Source organism: Pipistrellus kuhlii, unplaced genomic scaffold (assembly GCF_014108245.1).
Source record: "Pipistrellus kuhlii isolate mPipKuh1 unplaced genomic scaffold, mPipKuh1.p scaffold_m20_p_1, whole genome shotgun sequence".
In the NCBI taxonomy this organism is placed as follows: Eukaryota; Metazoa; Chordata; class Mammalia; order Chiroptera; family Vespertilionidae; genus Pipistrellus; species Pipistrellus kuhlii.
In genome coordinates, this window is record NW_023425404.1 from 106,544,051 (window position 1) to 106,559,874 (window position 15,824).

General features: G+C 41.4%; 1 protein-coding gene across 4 annotated transcripts in view; it reads right to left on the reverse strand.

The window, feature by feature from the left end:
• Positions 1–3,086: 3,086 nt before the first annotated feature.
• Positions 3,087–15,824, reverse strand: part of RSU1 (Ras suppressor protein 1) — a 180,269-nt gene continuing 167,531 nt past the window's right edge. For 3 of the 4 annotated variants that reach the window (XM_045587806.1, XM_036459116.2, XM_036459108.2), the window contains one exon: positions 3,087–3,358. In XM_045587806.1, coding sequence (XP_045443762.1) covers positions 3,256–3,358 — 103 coding nt within the window. In that variant the 3' untranslated portion in view covers positions 3,087–3,255. Of the gene's footprint in view, positions 3,359–10,118; positions 10,326–15,824 lie in introns of all 4 variants that reach the window. The other variant, XR_006742796.1, reaches the window with a different exon arrangement.

Here is a 15,824-nt window from a genome sequence, read left to right on the forward strand (position 1 = left end):
TAGAACGTTGGCCTGTAGACTGAAGGGTCCCAGGTTCGATTCCAGTCAAGGGCACGTATCTTGGTTGTGGGCATATCCCCAGTAGGGGGTGTGCAGGAGACAGCTGATTGCTGTTTCTCTCTCATCAGTGTTTCTATATCTCTCCCTTCCTCTCTGTAAAAAATCAATAAAATATATTTAAAAAAAAAAAAGATGCTCAACTTCACTAATCATCATGGAAATGCAAACTGGAACCATAATGAGCTATCAAATTACACCTATCAGAATGGTTATCATCAATAAATCAAATAAGAAGTGCTGACAAGGAACAAGAAGAGATAAACCAAAGAACTTATACACATATTTATAGCCCATGGATACAGACAATAGGTTAGTATGGGCTGGGAGGAGGAGGGGCAAATTGGAAATTTCTGTAATACTGTCAACAATAAAAAGTATATATTAAAAAAAAAAAAAGACTGACAAGGATGTGAAGGGAATCTTTATACACTGTTGGTGGGATTGTAAACTCGTACAGCCTCTATGGAAAGCAGTATGAAGGATCCTCAAAAATTTAAAAATACAGCTACTATACAATCTACCAATTCCACTTTTGAGCATTTATCTAAAGAAAACAAAAACACTAATTAAAAAAAATATTGTATTATTCCACTTGAAAGTCAAATCTAAAAATTAATTAACAAAATAAGTGAATAAACAAAACTAAACAGACCCACAGATATATAGAACGTGCTGATTGATGGATGCCAAGGGGGAGAGAATTTAAAAAAAGAAATAGTCACACCCCTATGTTCCATTCCTTTATTCTTCCCAGTTATCAAAACTAATATTTTCAAATAGAAATGTCCCACCTTTTTCCAGAAGTTTTGCTACTTATTGCCAAATTGCTACCATTTATCTGGAAATTTCTATTCCCAATAGCAATGTATAAGAATGTTTATCTCATGTTAGTCCTCTATCAATACTATCTTTAAAATGACTGCATATATTCCATTGTTACACATTGTTTGATTTAGCTTTATTTTTTTATTACTAGTGAGTCTGGGCTTTTTTTGCACATTTTTTGGAGTTATATATATTACCCATATTTCTACCTAGATTGTTCATGCTTTAAAAAAATTATTCATAGGAGTATACTGATATTTTTGTTAAACATCATATTAAACTAAGTATCATATATTTTATTTTGTTTTGTTGTTAATTTAATTTTAGATGTCCTTCCAATCAACAAGTGAAGCACTGTTCTTCCTCTTACAATTTCATGAGCTAAAAAATCAATTTAAAAAATTAGGCTGAGGCAAAGACTGCACCTAGAAAAATTACATCAACTGGACTCTCAAACAGGTGTTGGCAACTGGGGACTGCTCTTCCCACAGCCAATGTTCCACCAGGGACTGATCCAGAAATAAGATCTTGATTGGCGGCCTCCCTCATTCATACATTTCCTAAGTAACAGGATTTTTTGTTGTATTTTGAATTTGGCTTTTTACATGTCCCAGTGGTCCTGGCCTTGGGGATTCCACTGCGAAAGGCGATGGTGCTGGTGTAGATCCACAGCCATTCTGGAGTACGTTACATCTTCACACACCTTTTGTTTCCAGGCATTCCGGTGTTGGCAGCCCTCTTAAGCACAAAAATGCTGCTGGGATATATTTTCACTTACACATGTGTTACTGTTGATAAGAACAAAGCTGCCTGTCACAGCTGTTAGACAATCAGTGCTGGGTGACTCTGCGAGTGCAGTTTCTACCTGGGTGTGGGGTAGAGTGTGTGCATTTACACTTCTCTGGCATCACTAAATCCCCTTTGATATGAGTGGATTTTCTGCAGTGACAAGAAACATACTTGAGCTTTTTTCTCTCTCCGTTTCACAGCTCTTAACTGCCAGCCATGGGGAGAAGTCACCATTTGTCACTATTTCTTTAGCTAAAAAATGCTCCTTTCCAAAATCCTTTGGCAGAATCTCCCCGAGATCTGTTTTTCTGCTTCTTCCTAAATTAGCAACAGTCAAAAACAAAACAACTGACAAGTCAATGTGAGAAGAAACTAGCTCTAATTTTGTATTTTTTTCATGGAAAGTTTCAGAATTTATTATCTATAACCAATAAAAGTGGACAAGAAAATTTGCAGTAAAAAGTAAAAAATGTGTATATACATAAGAGCAGATTGTTCTTTATTCAAGAAAAAACACATGATACAAATTCAAGATTTTATTAAAATCATTTGTAAGTTAAGTTAACATAACATCTCAGTGGTGAAGGAACATTTTTAATAACGCAAAAGAATGAGTTATGTGAATAAACAGAAGAGTGAACTGTGTTCATTGTGACATTAAATGATTACATGATTTAATTATTCTTTGGATAACAAGCAGCTTTGTGAACACCTATTCAAGGAACTGAAACGTGTGCCTACTCTGGAATTCGCAGTTGAATTAGAGCTTTCTTTCCCACCTTTGGTAATTTTAAGAAGAAAAAAAAATGGAAATGGTTTTAAGAACTTACAAAAATCTACCATCTACCACCTACCAAAAGAAATTAAAAGGTAAAGTGGTAAATGTTAGGAAGAAAAATGTCAACCCCTCGCAACTCCCATGCAGCTAAAAACCCACATATAACTTTTGTTGTTGTTAATCCTCACCTGAAGATATTGATTTTAGAGGGAGTGGAAGGGAAGGGGAGAGACAGAGACAGAGACAGAGACAGAGACAGAGACAGAGACAGAGAGAGAGAGAGAGAGAGAGAGAGAGAGAGAGAAAGAAACATCAGTGTCAGAGAGACACACTGACTGGTTGCTTCCCACACACACCCCAACCAGGGCTGGGGATCGAACCTGCAACAAAGGTTGCAGGAATTGAACCCAGGACCCTTCAGTCTGCAGGCTGACGCTCTATCTACTGAGCCAAAATGGCTAGAACCACATATAACTTTTGACTCCCCAAAAACTTAATACTAATAGCCTACTTTTGACCAGAAAACTTACCGATAACATAAACAGTTTAACAAATATTCCATATATGTATTACATACTGTATTGTTATAATAAAGTTAGAGAAAAAGTCTGTTAAGAAAAACCATAAGAAGAAATACATTTATAGTATTTATTGAAGAAATTCCATGAATAAGTGGACCCATTCAGTTCAAACCAGTGTTGTTCAGGGGTTAACTGTATTTGCTTGTGGGACAGAGCAAGAGAGAACAGAAGCAATAACGAAAAAAGAGACCAGAAGTCCAAAGTCCAGGCCACGCGAACCCTTTACTTATTCTTGGCCGTCAGGGGTTTCCGGCTGATCTTTTTCGATTTGTCATTATTTTTCTTCGGTGGTTCTGGATTTGCCTGCATGTGTCTGCCGTAGAGACTGAAAAGAGAGAGAGAAATTGTGAGCTCTCCCTTCCTAACACAAGACATGCTTGTACCGGTAGTGCTTTAAACAACAGATTCCTCTCCAGGAATGCTCACTAAGCCAAAAAAAAAAAAAAAAAAAAAACCAACAAAAAAAACCCCCAAAAGATCAACTGCTTTTCTCTGGGTCATACACTGTATTTAAGAATTAAAAATTCCATTTCTCTCTCTCTCTCTCTCTCTCTGGGTCATACACTGTATTTAAGAATTAAAAATTCCATTTCTCTCTCTCTCTCTCTCTCTCTCTCTCTCTCTCTCTCTCTCTCTCTCTCTCTCTCTGTCTCTCTCTCTCTCTCTCTCTGTCTCTCTCTCTCTCTCTCTCTCTCTCTCTCACACACACACACACACACACACACACACACACACACTCACAGATAACATTCCAGGAGGTCCAGTTCTGGAATTTCACAGTCATTGGGCGGGCTGCAAAAACACTGAAGGGAGAGAGACAGGGCTGTGAGAACTGATAATGCTTAGCCCAGACATCCCAGAGAGAAGCTCCGAGGGCTGTAAGTGTTTAAGTAGACAATGACAAAAATTGGGCAGAACAGGAGAGACAGAGTATCCATTTAGTGAAGTGAGCATCCTGCCCGGCCCGAAAGCTCAGGGGCTGGATAATGTGACAGAGAGCAATGGTGTCCGAGCCCGCGCTGGCTGCTCAGGCCTGATGGATAGGGCTGTAGTGGCGACCACACATCAGTGTCGCGTTAATAAGTACCGCTGATTAAATGTTGACAGAGAACCCTGCAATTACAGCGATGGCATCCGTCGCAGAGCAAGCTAGCTCTGCGGCTGAGAGGATTGAAATGAACAGCAGATAGTAATTAATCGATAATTTATGAGTAATTCTGATTAAACTGAATTAATAGCTACCCTAAAATAAACACAGCCCAACCTCAATTCTCCTTACTGATATAACTGTGTCCCCAGGAGCCCGGCAGGTGCCCAGTGTCTATGGGAAAGGTACTGCCTGACTCTGCTTGTTGCAACTGACTTGTGCCAACCGAGGAGGGCTGGCGCACAGTCTGCCCTCCATATTCAAGTTCTCCCCAATTCTAAGGCCCACTCAAGGAAGCGACACCCGCCCTGGCGCTCACATTTCACCAGCAACAGTGCAGCACTACTTGGCATGTACATATCTCTCAATGACACTGGTGGGCCAGCTGAGGGGTGGACCTGGCACAACTGACCCAGTGCTTGGGGAAAGCTGGACATTAGGGTTTTGATAGGTGATCCTGTATTCTGCCTTTTCAGAAGCTTCCAAGCATCTTCTTAAAAGTGGTCTAAAGACCAATAGTGATCTGAAGACAGGTCTCTGCTCCAGGAGCTCAGTACCTGGATATGGCTGGGGACAGGCCAGAGGCTGGAGCTCGTACACCCAGCCAGGTGCAGCAGAGGGCCATCTGTTGGGTAAAAGAGGTACCACATGTCCTGGGCAGGTAACATTTGAGCCTGCAAATTAGCGTTCAACTTCTGTAAGTGCTTAGACTTTTTGCTAAATCTAGTGGAGAGGCCCAGGCCTACCCAGGCCAACAGGGGCCACCCTGTGCTTCTACAGGAAAAACTCCTCCTTCCTCAAGAGGCTCTGCTACCAAGAAAAAGATTCTTAAACCTGTGTTTGCCCCTCTCCCTCACACTTTACAAATGCCCTGGTTTCCCTGAAGTCTACATCATGGACACCAGGGGCCACTGGTTTAGGCAAAGGGGCAAGTCCAGCCAGTTCAGCTTTACTGGCATGGCCACCTCAACCCTAGGGATGTCCTTGTCCCAATCCCTGGAACCTATGATTGCCACCTTACTGGCAAAAGAGATTCTGCAGAGGTGATTAAATAAAGATCTTGAGATAGGAATATTATCCTGCATTACTGGGGCGGGGAGGACCTACACCCCGCCCCCCACCCCCTTCTCTCATTCCTCCTAGATCCCTCCCAGGTGCATCTAACAGGGAGAGGAAACTCTGAGCCAAAGTAGACTTGTTGATCATAGTCCTTGATCACATGCTCTCTGAAGCATTCTTATGGACGACCATCCTGACCTCCCCAAGCTCAGGGGCTTTGTGCTCAGTGTGATGTGCCAGGAGGGAGGCCTCTGGTCTCTAGTCTCCTCTCATTGGGCACAAAGCAGAGATCTGAGTCTACTCAGTGCATTCACATGGCCCCAGAATCGTTGCTTTTCCAGCTTTCTTATAGCTTCATGCAGCTCTCCTCTACTGAGTCCTTATCCCCAAAAGGGAAAAAAGGATACATGTTCTTACTCACAGACAACATCAAACTTTAAAAGTTACAAAAACCTGCATGAATGCAATGCCATGGTACCTCACTTGGAAATGCAGGAGCACTGAGGCGCTAGAAAGTGGTAATGACAAAAAAGGCGGGAGGACGAAGCAAGATTTGCTGTGGCCTGCTGTACCAGGTCCTCCCTGGAGGCCTGAAGCTTCCCAGAAGGGATGGGGGTTACCTGGACCCTGACAGCGGTTATCTAGCAAAGTCATTTCAGAAGAGGGTGCAAAAGCTCTCGGGACTCAGCAAGGCTCCTCTTTTTAGAGAGGAACTGGAATATTTCAAAGTTTCCATTTCTGCCTTTTTCTATGCAGACCCCACTTTGTGTCTGAACTTCCTGGGGCTGCACACTATGAAGAGCCAGATGCACAGCTGAACCGGATGTATTTAAATCTGAGCTGTGTCACCCCCTGGTTGTTGACTCTGGTCAAATGATCAGCATCTCTCTCTCTCACCATGCCTCGGTTTCTCCATTTGTAAAAACCAAATGATGTGGTTTTCCTTGCAGGGTGTCACCATGACAAACCTATTGCATGGGGACAGCAAATGCCTGTTGAAAAATAGGGCCCACATAGGGTTATAGTCAGAGAGATTAAATACAGATAATTATATGATTACTTTACTTCTTAAGGGATTTTTCCTGTGGGGGAAAAAAAATAATAAGGTGTTTTCTATCAACACAAACCCCCAAGCATCTGTGGAAGAAAGGTCTTAATCCCCTTTTAAGCAAGCAACTATGGCAGAGCTAAATGCAGAGCCCCACTTCCTGGGTGAGTCACCGCAGAGCTGGCATGACATTGCCCTCCCTTCTCTGCGTGATCCTTTCACTCCCCCAGCTCTGTGGGCAGATGCAAGTCACCGCTTTACCAAGAGGCCAGTCCCACGTGGAGACGTCACTGTGGCAGAGCAGCAAGGACAAGTGTCTCAGGATCCAGAGCGTCAGACTCCATTCTTGGCCCTACCAGTGATTAGTCATGGGGCCTCCATTTGAGAAGTGCGGCAGTCAGAATAATGGCCCCCAAATGTCCACCTTTTAGTCCCTGGAACTTGTGAATATATTACATTGCAAAAGAGACTTTGCAGAGGTGATGAAGTTAAGGACCTGGAGCTGGAAAAATTAACCTGGATTTTCCAGGAGGGCCCAAGGGAATGGCAAGAGTCCTAGAGGGAGGCAGGAGGGTCAAGGTTAGAGAGATATTTGAGCCTGTGACCTTCCTGGTTTTGAGGATGGTGGAAGGGGCCCCTACCAATGAATGCAGGTGGCTTCCAGAAGCAAGAAAGGGAAGAAAATGTTTTCTCCCCTAGAGCCTCCAGAGGAAGCAACATTGTGGACCCCTGGATTTCAGACTTCTGACCTCTAGAACTATAAGATGATACATTTGTTTTCAGATGCCACGTTCATGGTCACTTGTTTCAGCAGCAATAGGGAACTCATACAGTAAGTGAAGCCCTCTGGATCATACACAGGGCATCCTACCAGGAAGATGCTGCTTAATTTAAGCAGAAAAAAAAAAAATAGAAACAGTCTGGGGTAGCACTGAAAAGAAGGGAAAGTGAAAAACTACTTTCAGAAAAGACTCGAAGTGTACCCAAAGGAATGATGGGGACTGTTTCTACCAAGAGAAGGGGACTAGGCTGGCAAACTGTCCCCTCTTCACTGTGTTTAGACTGGATGGTCCCGGCCCCCTCTACTCTCTGAAGCTAACACGCCCGGCTCGTGTTTTGAATGTATCTGGGATTAATTTATAGAGGGTCATGGAGGGTCACTGAGCAATGACAGAGAGGTCATTTCCCTGGAAGAAGGTTTACTATGGGCAGTTCCTGACAGGAGGGGGATACATCACACCATGCAGGCCACGTGGGGAAGTACGAGGGTGGGCCAGGAGACGGAAGGAGTGTAGCAGAGAGCAGGGCCTGGAGAGGAGTGGGTGAGGCAGAGCAGGCAGGTTGGGGAGAGTTTGGAGCTGGACAGTTGGAATAGTGTCAGTGTCTCTGGGCCACAGGGCTGGTCTACTTGTCCAGTGCAGAGAGGAGGGGAAGTGTTGTCTTGGTCTGTGAGCGTTAGATAAAGGGGGTGGCTAGGGGTACGGGCTGTGGAGTGGTTGGTTTGTATGTGGAAGGCACTTTCAGGCATACTGTCCCTAGGAATTACCTAGCCCTGGAAAAGGCAGCCTCTCCCTAGCCAACAAGACCTCCATAAGTCAAAGCTTCATAAAATATAGAAAAGACACAGTTAATAGAGCCCAGAGCCTATGGGGTGGATTTCTGTCCTCCTGACTACCCATACCCTCCCTCTTGTGAAGTACGTTTCCCCTTAGGGCCTTGGTGACTACAGGTGCTGGACCTGTTCCACCTCCTCCACCTGGGAAATGCTAACCATCCTTGAGACCCTGGCACAAGGCCCTTCCCAGACCAGCACAACCCCTCCGCACTCTGCTCAGGTGGACTGCCCCGCTTGCCCTGAGGATCTCCGGAGACAGGCCCAGCCTTCACTTACCTCTCCTCCCGAAACCCTGTCTGGCTCTGAACATGTGTGACTTTGGGCAAGAGACTAACTTGCCACAGTCTGATGTTCTCATTTGCAAAATGAGGATAAAAATTTGCAGCTATCTCACAAAACTTCGGAGAAGATTAACTCAGACATAGACAAGGTCTTATCTATTCAGGCACATACCAGGTGTTCCAGGTTGCTACACCACTTTAACCTCTCATGAAGGCCCATGACTCAGGCTAAGACGGCCAGTTCCTTCCACTCCTCAGCCGCTGCCTCATGCACAGAGCACAGACAGGCATGCTGCTTGCTCTGCCATCCATCCCTTCTCAGTGGGGATTCTGGTGGGCAATGAAATCGGCCATGCCAGCTTGAGAATGTTGGCAAAGGGAGCCTGGCTCAAGGTCACTAATAGGGCAGCCACTGCCAGTGGGCAAACTCTTTAACCAAGAAAATGAAGGGAACCTATGGCACAGAGTCCTAGAAAATCTCTCCCCTGAAATCTGAGGTTTCTAGATGATCAGTGAGAGATGATGGAGGAGAAAAAAAAAACAAACCCAAAAAAGAACAACCTAAAACAACAGGAAAGGGTCCATTTCACTTCGGGGCCCAATGAACAGGCTCCTGTGGCTGAAGAGAATACAGAAGGCAAGGTGTGTGTGTGTGTGCATGCCCTTGCGGTGGGTCATGAGCGAGCCAATACCACTAGGCCCCGAGGGCTCTCTATTTGTCCCTTTGGGAATGGGCCCTGCCCTGAGCAGTCACCCCAAGACTCCTTGCCACTAGAGGAATCATCCTGAAATGATTCAGGGACTGCTGGGGTCACCAGCCTGACCCTCCTGAGGCATCCTGTGCCAGCAGCCTGCACACTGGCCACTTTAAGCTCCATGCAGCTGAACACTCTGCCTGTGTTCATCTAAGTCTGCTCAGTATGCCAAAATCAGAATACATTTTACAAAGAATTAGCATATTAAGCAGGATGGTAAGCATGCTTTTCTATTATTGATAGGTACATTTTATTTACTACATGTATCTTCATTTTTAGAAAAAAAATCTGTATGCCTTATCATTTCTCTTGCAGACCCTCAATCCCTTCTTGGCTGTAGCAGTGAGGACCAGCATGGACCACCCCATTCCTTCTTCAAAATTGCCTCCTTGGTTACAATGCACTATCCTGGCTGCACTTCTTTGATTTTTGGGTCTCCTCATTTATCTTTTTGTGTTCTCTTCCCTGGAACAACCATCTAATTTTATAGCTTCAACTATTATTTCTGAGCAGCAGCCCTCTGAGTCACTGCCACCTTCAACCCGTGCTGTGCCTTGTTTCCCACTTGGACACGTTGCTCTAAAACGCAAACAAAGCACAGAACAGGTCTCTTCCCCGACTCCTAGTCTGTCCCTCTATGTCTCCAGACTTTCAGGGTCAAAACTGCAGTCACTGAAGTCATTTTGACATCTGCTTCTTTTCCCCATCACCACGTGAGTCAAGTTTGACCAGCACTTCCTCTACAAAAGACATTCGTAGCCTGGCACCAGGAAAGTATCTGAAGCTCCAAGCAAAGCTGAACTTTTCAGCAGAAGGGGAACATTTCATTAGCTTCTCAAAAGATTCATAACTCAGTTGATTTTAGTTGCTTTCTGGTGGATATTCATATTTTCATCACCAAATGATCGTATCCATTCTTTTCCTCTATGGCATAGAGTCTATGCCAATCCAGGCCCCTATCACATGGCCATTAGATTATTATAATGGATCTCATTTTTGTCTCCCTTATGCTGTTCTATTCCCTCCTCTAATGTGTCCTACACACAAGTGACCGAATACTCTCTCTTTGGTTTATTCATGAAAATCAGCAGCCCCTGCCCATGGGATCAAGTACCCAGCCTGGTATATGGCATACAGTCGCACTTCACTTACCCAACCTCACCTCTGCTCACTAACACACCTGAGTAGAGTAAGGCTGGTCTGGAGGCAGGCAGCGTGGAGTGCAGGAGAGAGGGACTGAGTGCGAGTTCCGCCACGCATTAGTTGAGTAACCTAGACTTGCATCTCTTTCCAGAATATCTATTATGCTAGCTGGCAAATGGGAGTACCTGCACGCCTGCTTTTCAGGTGGATCTGACCATCAGCCTTGCTTCAGTTCACTGAAGTGCTGTGAAAAACACAAAAGTGCTGAATCACCCCGAGGCCTGGGACTGGCCTTCCTGCCGCCTGCACTTTTGGTCCATTTTTGCTGATCTGCGTCACTATTTCTGGGAATGCCTGTCTGAGTCCTTTCTGTAATTCAGATCTCATTCATATTTTTAGGCATTCTACAGTCTCCTCCACTTCCCTGTACCTTCGATTTCTGTGGGATTTATCAGGTTTTCACCATTAAGTCCTTGATGATACATAAAGTGATTCCGGCTCCTGGCTTGTTATTTCGAAGTATCAGAAGAGTACCTTTTCAGGGACACATTAAAATGTGGCTACCGTTTGTTCAACATTCACTGTCACAGCAATCCAACGAAGTGGGGGCTTTACTGCCTTCATTTTTCAAATGAGGAACCCGAGGTTTAGCAAGTTTAGGCCCTGATCAAACCACCCAGGCAATCACTCCCAAAGGTCAAACTCTTGATTCACCAAATTATCTTGTTTCCCAACTTTGTAGATTTCTGTTCTGTCTTCCTAATAGGCTGTCCACTTTCATGCAAACTGACTTCACTGCTACTGGATTCTGTATACTCAGGAACTGCTAGAAGCACATGTGTGCTAGGTAAATATTGTGTTTCAGGATGCCAGGTATGTGAGAGGTACAATATGCTGTTCTTAAGTCATGTGCTCACGTCATCGGCCTCCCTCATTTTGTTTTAGGGGTTTCCATGGAAAGTCCTTACACTGATCAGGAAAAGAACCAATTTAAAAGTCTAAGTGTATGGCCAGTGACAATGAAGAAGAGAAATAATTTTGTTTATACTCTGTAATCTTATGGTAGGGTGCTAAATTTAGAATCTCCACAAATAAATCTGTGGACAGAGTGAGAAGCTGAGATTATTAATAAGCATTTGGAATATCTTTATTCCATCTAGAAGCTTTGAGGGGCTGGTGACATAAACTGCTGAGTCTTAAAGAAAAAAAAAATTAACAGCATATTCTCATGAGAAGTCTCATTAATTCAAAAAGCAATGGTTTTTGGAGATCAAACCAAGTGAGGTTCCATGTAATTCACTAACAGTAATATGTGTCTTTCACGTTCACATTATAACCAACACACAGTATAAAAAAAAGTATAACCATACGTGTGTCAATGGCATCCACATAAATAGCCAAACACTCACTCACTCACACACACACACACACACACAAAACACACACACACACACACACACACATATACACACAACCGCTTGTTTAGAACAGATGTTAACCTACACAAAAAGATAAAATATAAAGCAGATTTTAAAATATGCCATATATTCTAGACTCGCTCTCTGCCCCACTGAAGGACAGAAACAAGGATTCTGGCAGACCAAAACTAACAATCTCATGCACAAAAGATGCTCATTAAACTTCATCATCCTGTCTACTTTAATGACGCTTTCACTTAATAAAAATTCCCCGAGCAGTTGCAAGGATATTAGGCAAGGTCTTTGGTTATGTATCAGAGGTCTGAGCTGTCACCAGCATGCATGCAGTTCAGAGGTATGGTCCCTGGGGAAGGAGCAAATACAGCTTTCACAGAATACATGCAGAGAAAAATCAATAACTGCAACTTGCTTCCCTGCTTAAGTGTTTAAGAAAATAGGCAATCCTTTTAAATTAAACTGCAAAATGCGAAATGTTGCAATTTCCAGAATAAACTAAAAGGAAAAAAAGAACAAGTCTAATGGATTGTTTAAGTTCCCAAGTAAGTTACTTCCTTAATAGATTTTATATCTGAAGGTTAAATAATATTATTTATAAAAAGAATTACTAAGTAATCGAGTCCTTGCAACTGTAGGTATTTTTATAAAAAGATCCAACCGCATATGTTTTTATGTGTTTATAATACAGATATACAAACCTATTCATAAATATGAGAAAGAAAAACAATTTTATATTTGCATACATCCTTCAAAATGATTCCTAAAACAAAACAAAAAATCCTACCTACTTTAAAATTCACTAACTTAAATCTGTCCTCCAAAAGCTAAATAATAATTACCTAATAGGTCCTTAAATGTGGATAGCTGATGGCCATATCACATAACCCACTTTAAATTTCACATTCTACCAAAACATACTTGGCTGGAGAGATCAAAACAATCAGAGCAAGTATGAGGCACTACTCAAAATTTCAATATATTAATTTATTCTTTTTATTTTTTATTTATTGTTGATAGTATTGCAGATGTCCCCATTTCCCCTCCTCTCTTGCCCTCCACCCAGCCCCCACCCTACCACAGGCCTTCACCTACTGTCTGTGTCCATGGTTATGAATATATGCATATTGCACATAACTTCATTGGTTAATCTCCTCCCACATCCCCCCCACGCCCTTTCCCTCTGACATCTGCCAGATTTTTTCCATGCATCTATGCCTCTGGACCTATTCTGTTCATCAGTTTATTTTGTTTATTAGATTCCACATATAAGTGAGATTGTGTGATATTTGTCTTTCTCTCACTGGCTTATTTTGCTTAATATAATGATCTCAAAGGGTAAGACCTCTTTCTTTTTCATAGTCATATACTTTTTATTGTGTAAATGTACCAGGGCTTTTTATCCACTCATCTGCTGATGGGCACTTGGGCTGCTTCCAGATCTTAGTTATTGTAAAATAACACTGCTCTGAACATAGGGGTGCATACATTCTTTCTGACTGGCGTTTCAAGATTCTTAGGTTATATTCTCAGAAGAAGGATCATTGGGTCAAAAGGCAGTTCCATTTTTAATTTTTTGAGGAAACACCATATCACTTTCCACAGTGATTGCCCCAATCTACATTCCCACCAGCACTATACTAGGGTACCCTTTTCTCCGCATCCTTGCCATTAGTTATTATTTGTAGATTTATTAACCGTAGCCATTCTGACAGGTATAAGGTAATGACTCATTATGGTTTTAATTTGTATATCTAAGATGAACAGTGATTTTGGCAATTTTTCATATGTCTACTGGCCATAAGTATGTCCACTTCGAAGAAGTGTCTATTCAGATCTTTTGCCCATATTGTAATTGGAGTGTTTGTTTTCCTAGTGTTGAGTTGTATGAGTTCTTTGTATGTTATAGAAATTAACCCTTTATTAGATGTATCATTGGCCAATATGTTCTTCCAGATATTGGGTTTCCTTTTTATTTTGATAATGGTTTCCTTTGCTATGCAGATCATTTGTTTGATGTAGTCCCATTTGTTTATTCTTTTCCTTGTTTCTCTTGCCCTAGCAGATGTATCAGTGAAAATCCTGCTACATGAGATGTCTGAGATTGTACTGCCTATGTTTGCTTGTAGGATTTTTATGGTTTCATGACTTACATTTTAGTCTTTTATCCATTTTGAGTTTATTCTTGTGTATGCTAAAAGTTGGTGGTCTGGTTTCAACTTTTTGCATATATCTGCCCAATTTTACCACTATTATTTATTGAAGAAACTGTCTTTACTACACTGTATGTTCTTGCCTCCTTTGTAAAATATTAATTGACCATAATGGTGTGGGCCAATTTCTGAGTTCTCTGTTCTGTTCCATTGATCTATATATACCTGTTCTTATGCTATTACCAGGCTGTTTTGATTACAATGGTATTGTAGTATAGTTTGACATTTGGTATTGAGATTCCTCCAACTTTGTTCTTCTTTCTCAAGATTGCTGTGGCTATTCAGGCATTTTTGGCTCCATATAAACTTTTGGAATATTTGTTCTAAATCTGTGAAGTATGCCATTGGTATTTTAATAGGAAATGCATTGAATATATAGATTGCTTTGGGTGGTATGGACATTTTAATGATGTTAATTCTTCTAATCCATGAATATGCTATATGCTTCCACTTGTTTGTATCCTCCCGTTTCCTTTTTCAATGTCCTATAGGTTTCTAAGTGCAGGTCTTTTACCTCCTTGGTTAAGCTTATTAACAGGTATCTTATCATTTTTGTTGCAAGGGTAAATTGAATTTTTTTTTTAGTTTCTCTTTCTGAGAATTCATTATCGTTATATAAAAGTGCCACCAATTTCCAGATGCTAATTTTGTGTCCTGCTACATTGCTAAATTCATTTATTAAATCTAGCAAGTTTTTAGTGGAATCTTTAAGGTTTTTCTCTGCATAATATTATGTCATCAGTAAATAACGACAAGTTTATTCCTTCTTTCCAATTCATATGCCTTTTTTCTTCTTGTCTAATCACTGTGGCTAAGACTTCCAGTATGAGGTTGAACAAGAGTGGTGAATGAGACCATCCCTGTCTTGTTCCTGATCTTAAGGGGAACACTTGTAGTTTTTGCCCATTGATTATGATGTTGGCCGTAGGTTTGTCATATATGGCCTTTATTACATTCAGGTATGGTAACCTATTCTCACTTTGCTGAGTTTTCAACATAATTGGATGCTGGATTTTATCAAATGCTTTTTCTGTCTATTGATATGATCATGTGATTTGCAAATATCAACTCAACATGGCATCCCAGGAATAAATCCCATTTGGTTGTAGTGTATGGTCATTTTAATGTTTTGCTGGATCCAATTTGCTAATATAATGTTCATCAGGGATATTGGCCTGTAATTCTCTTTCTTTGTAGTGTCTTTATCTAGTTTTGGAATTAGGACAATGCAGGCCTCATAAAAAGAGCTTGGATGTCTTCCCTCTTCTTGAACTTTTTGCAATAATTTGAGAAGGACAGGTTATTAGTTTTTCTTTAAATGTTTGGTTAAATTTTGCTGTGAAGCCCTCTGTATTAGCACTTTTGTTTACTGGGAGATTCTTTAATTATTATTACATTAATTTCATTATTTGTTAATAGCTTATTCAGGTTTTCTGATTCTTCCTGATTGAGTTTTGAAATATTGTTTGTTTCTAGGAATTTGTCCATTCTATCCAGCTTGTACAGCTTGTTGGAATATAGTTGTTCATAATACTTTTTTTCACAATTCTTACGTGACGTCAGTTTTTACTTCACTGCTTTCACTTCTGATTTTATTTGGGTCCTCTCTCTATGTTTCTTGATGAGTCTGGGTAAATGTTCATCAATCTTATTTATCTTTTCAAAGAACCAGTTCTTGGTTTCATTGATCTTTTGTATTGTTTTTTAGTCTCTAGGCCATTTATTTCCACTCTGATCTTTATTATTTCCTTTCTTTTACTTACTATGGATTTTCTTGTCATTCTCTTTCTTTTTTAATTTTTATTGTTTTTGGAGAGGAAGGGAGAGAGAATAATTGATCAGCTGCCACCTGAACAGTCCCCACTGGGAATCGAGCCCACAATCTGGACATGTGTCCTGACTGAGAATCAAACTGGGACCTCCTGGGTTATAGGTTGATGCTCAACCACTGAGCCATGCTGGCTAGGCTCTTTCTAATTCTTTTAGATGTAGAGTTAGATTGTTTATTTGAGATTTTTCTTGTTTCTCTACGTAGGCCTGTAATGTTATGAACTTCCCTTTCAGGACTACTTTTGTTTCATAGATTTTGGTTTGTTA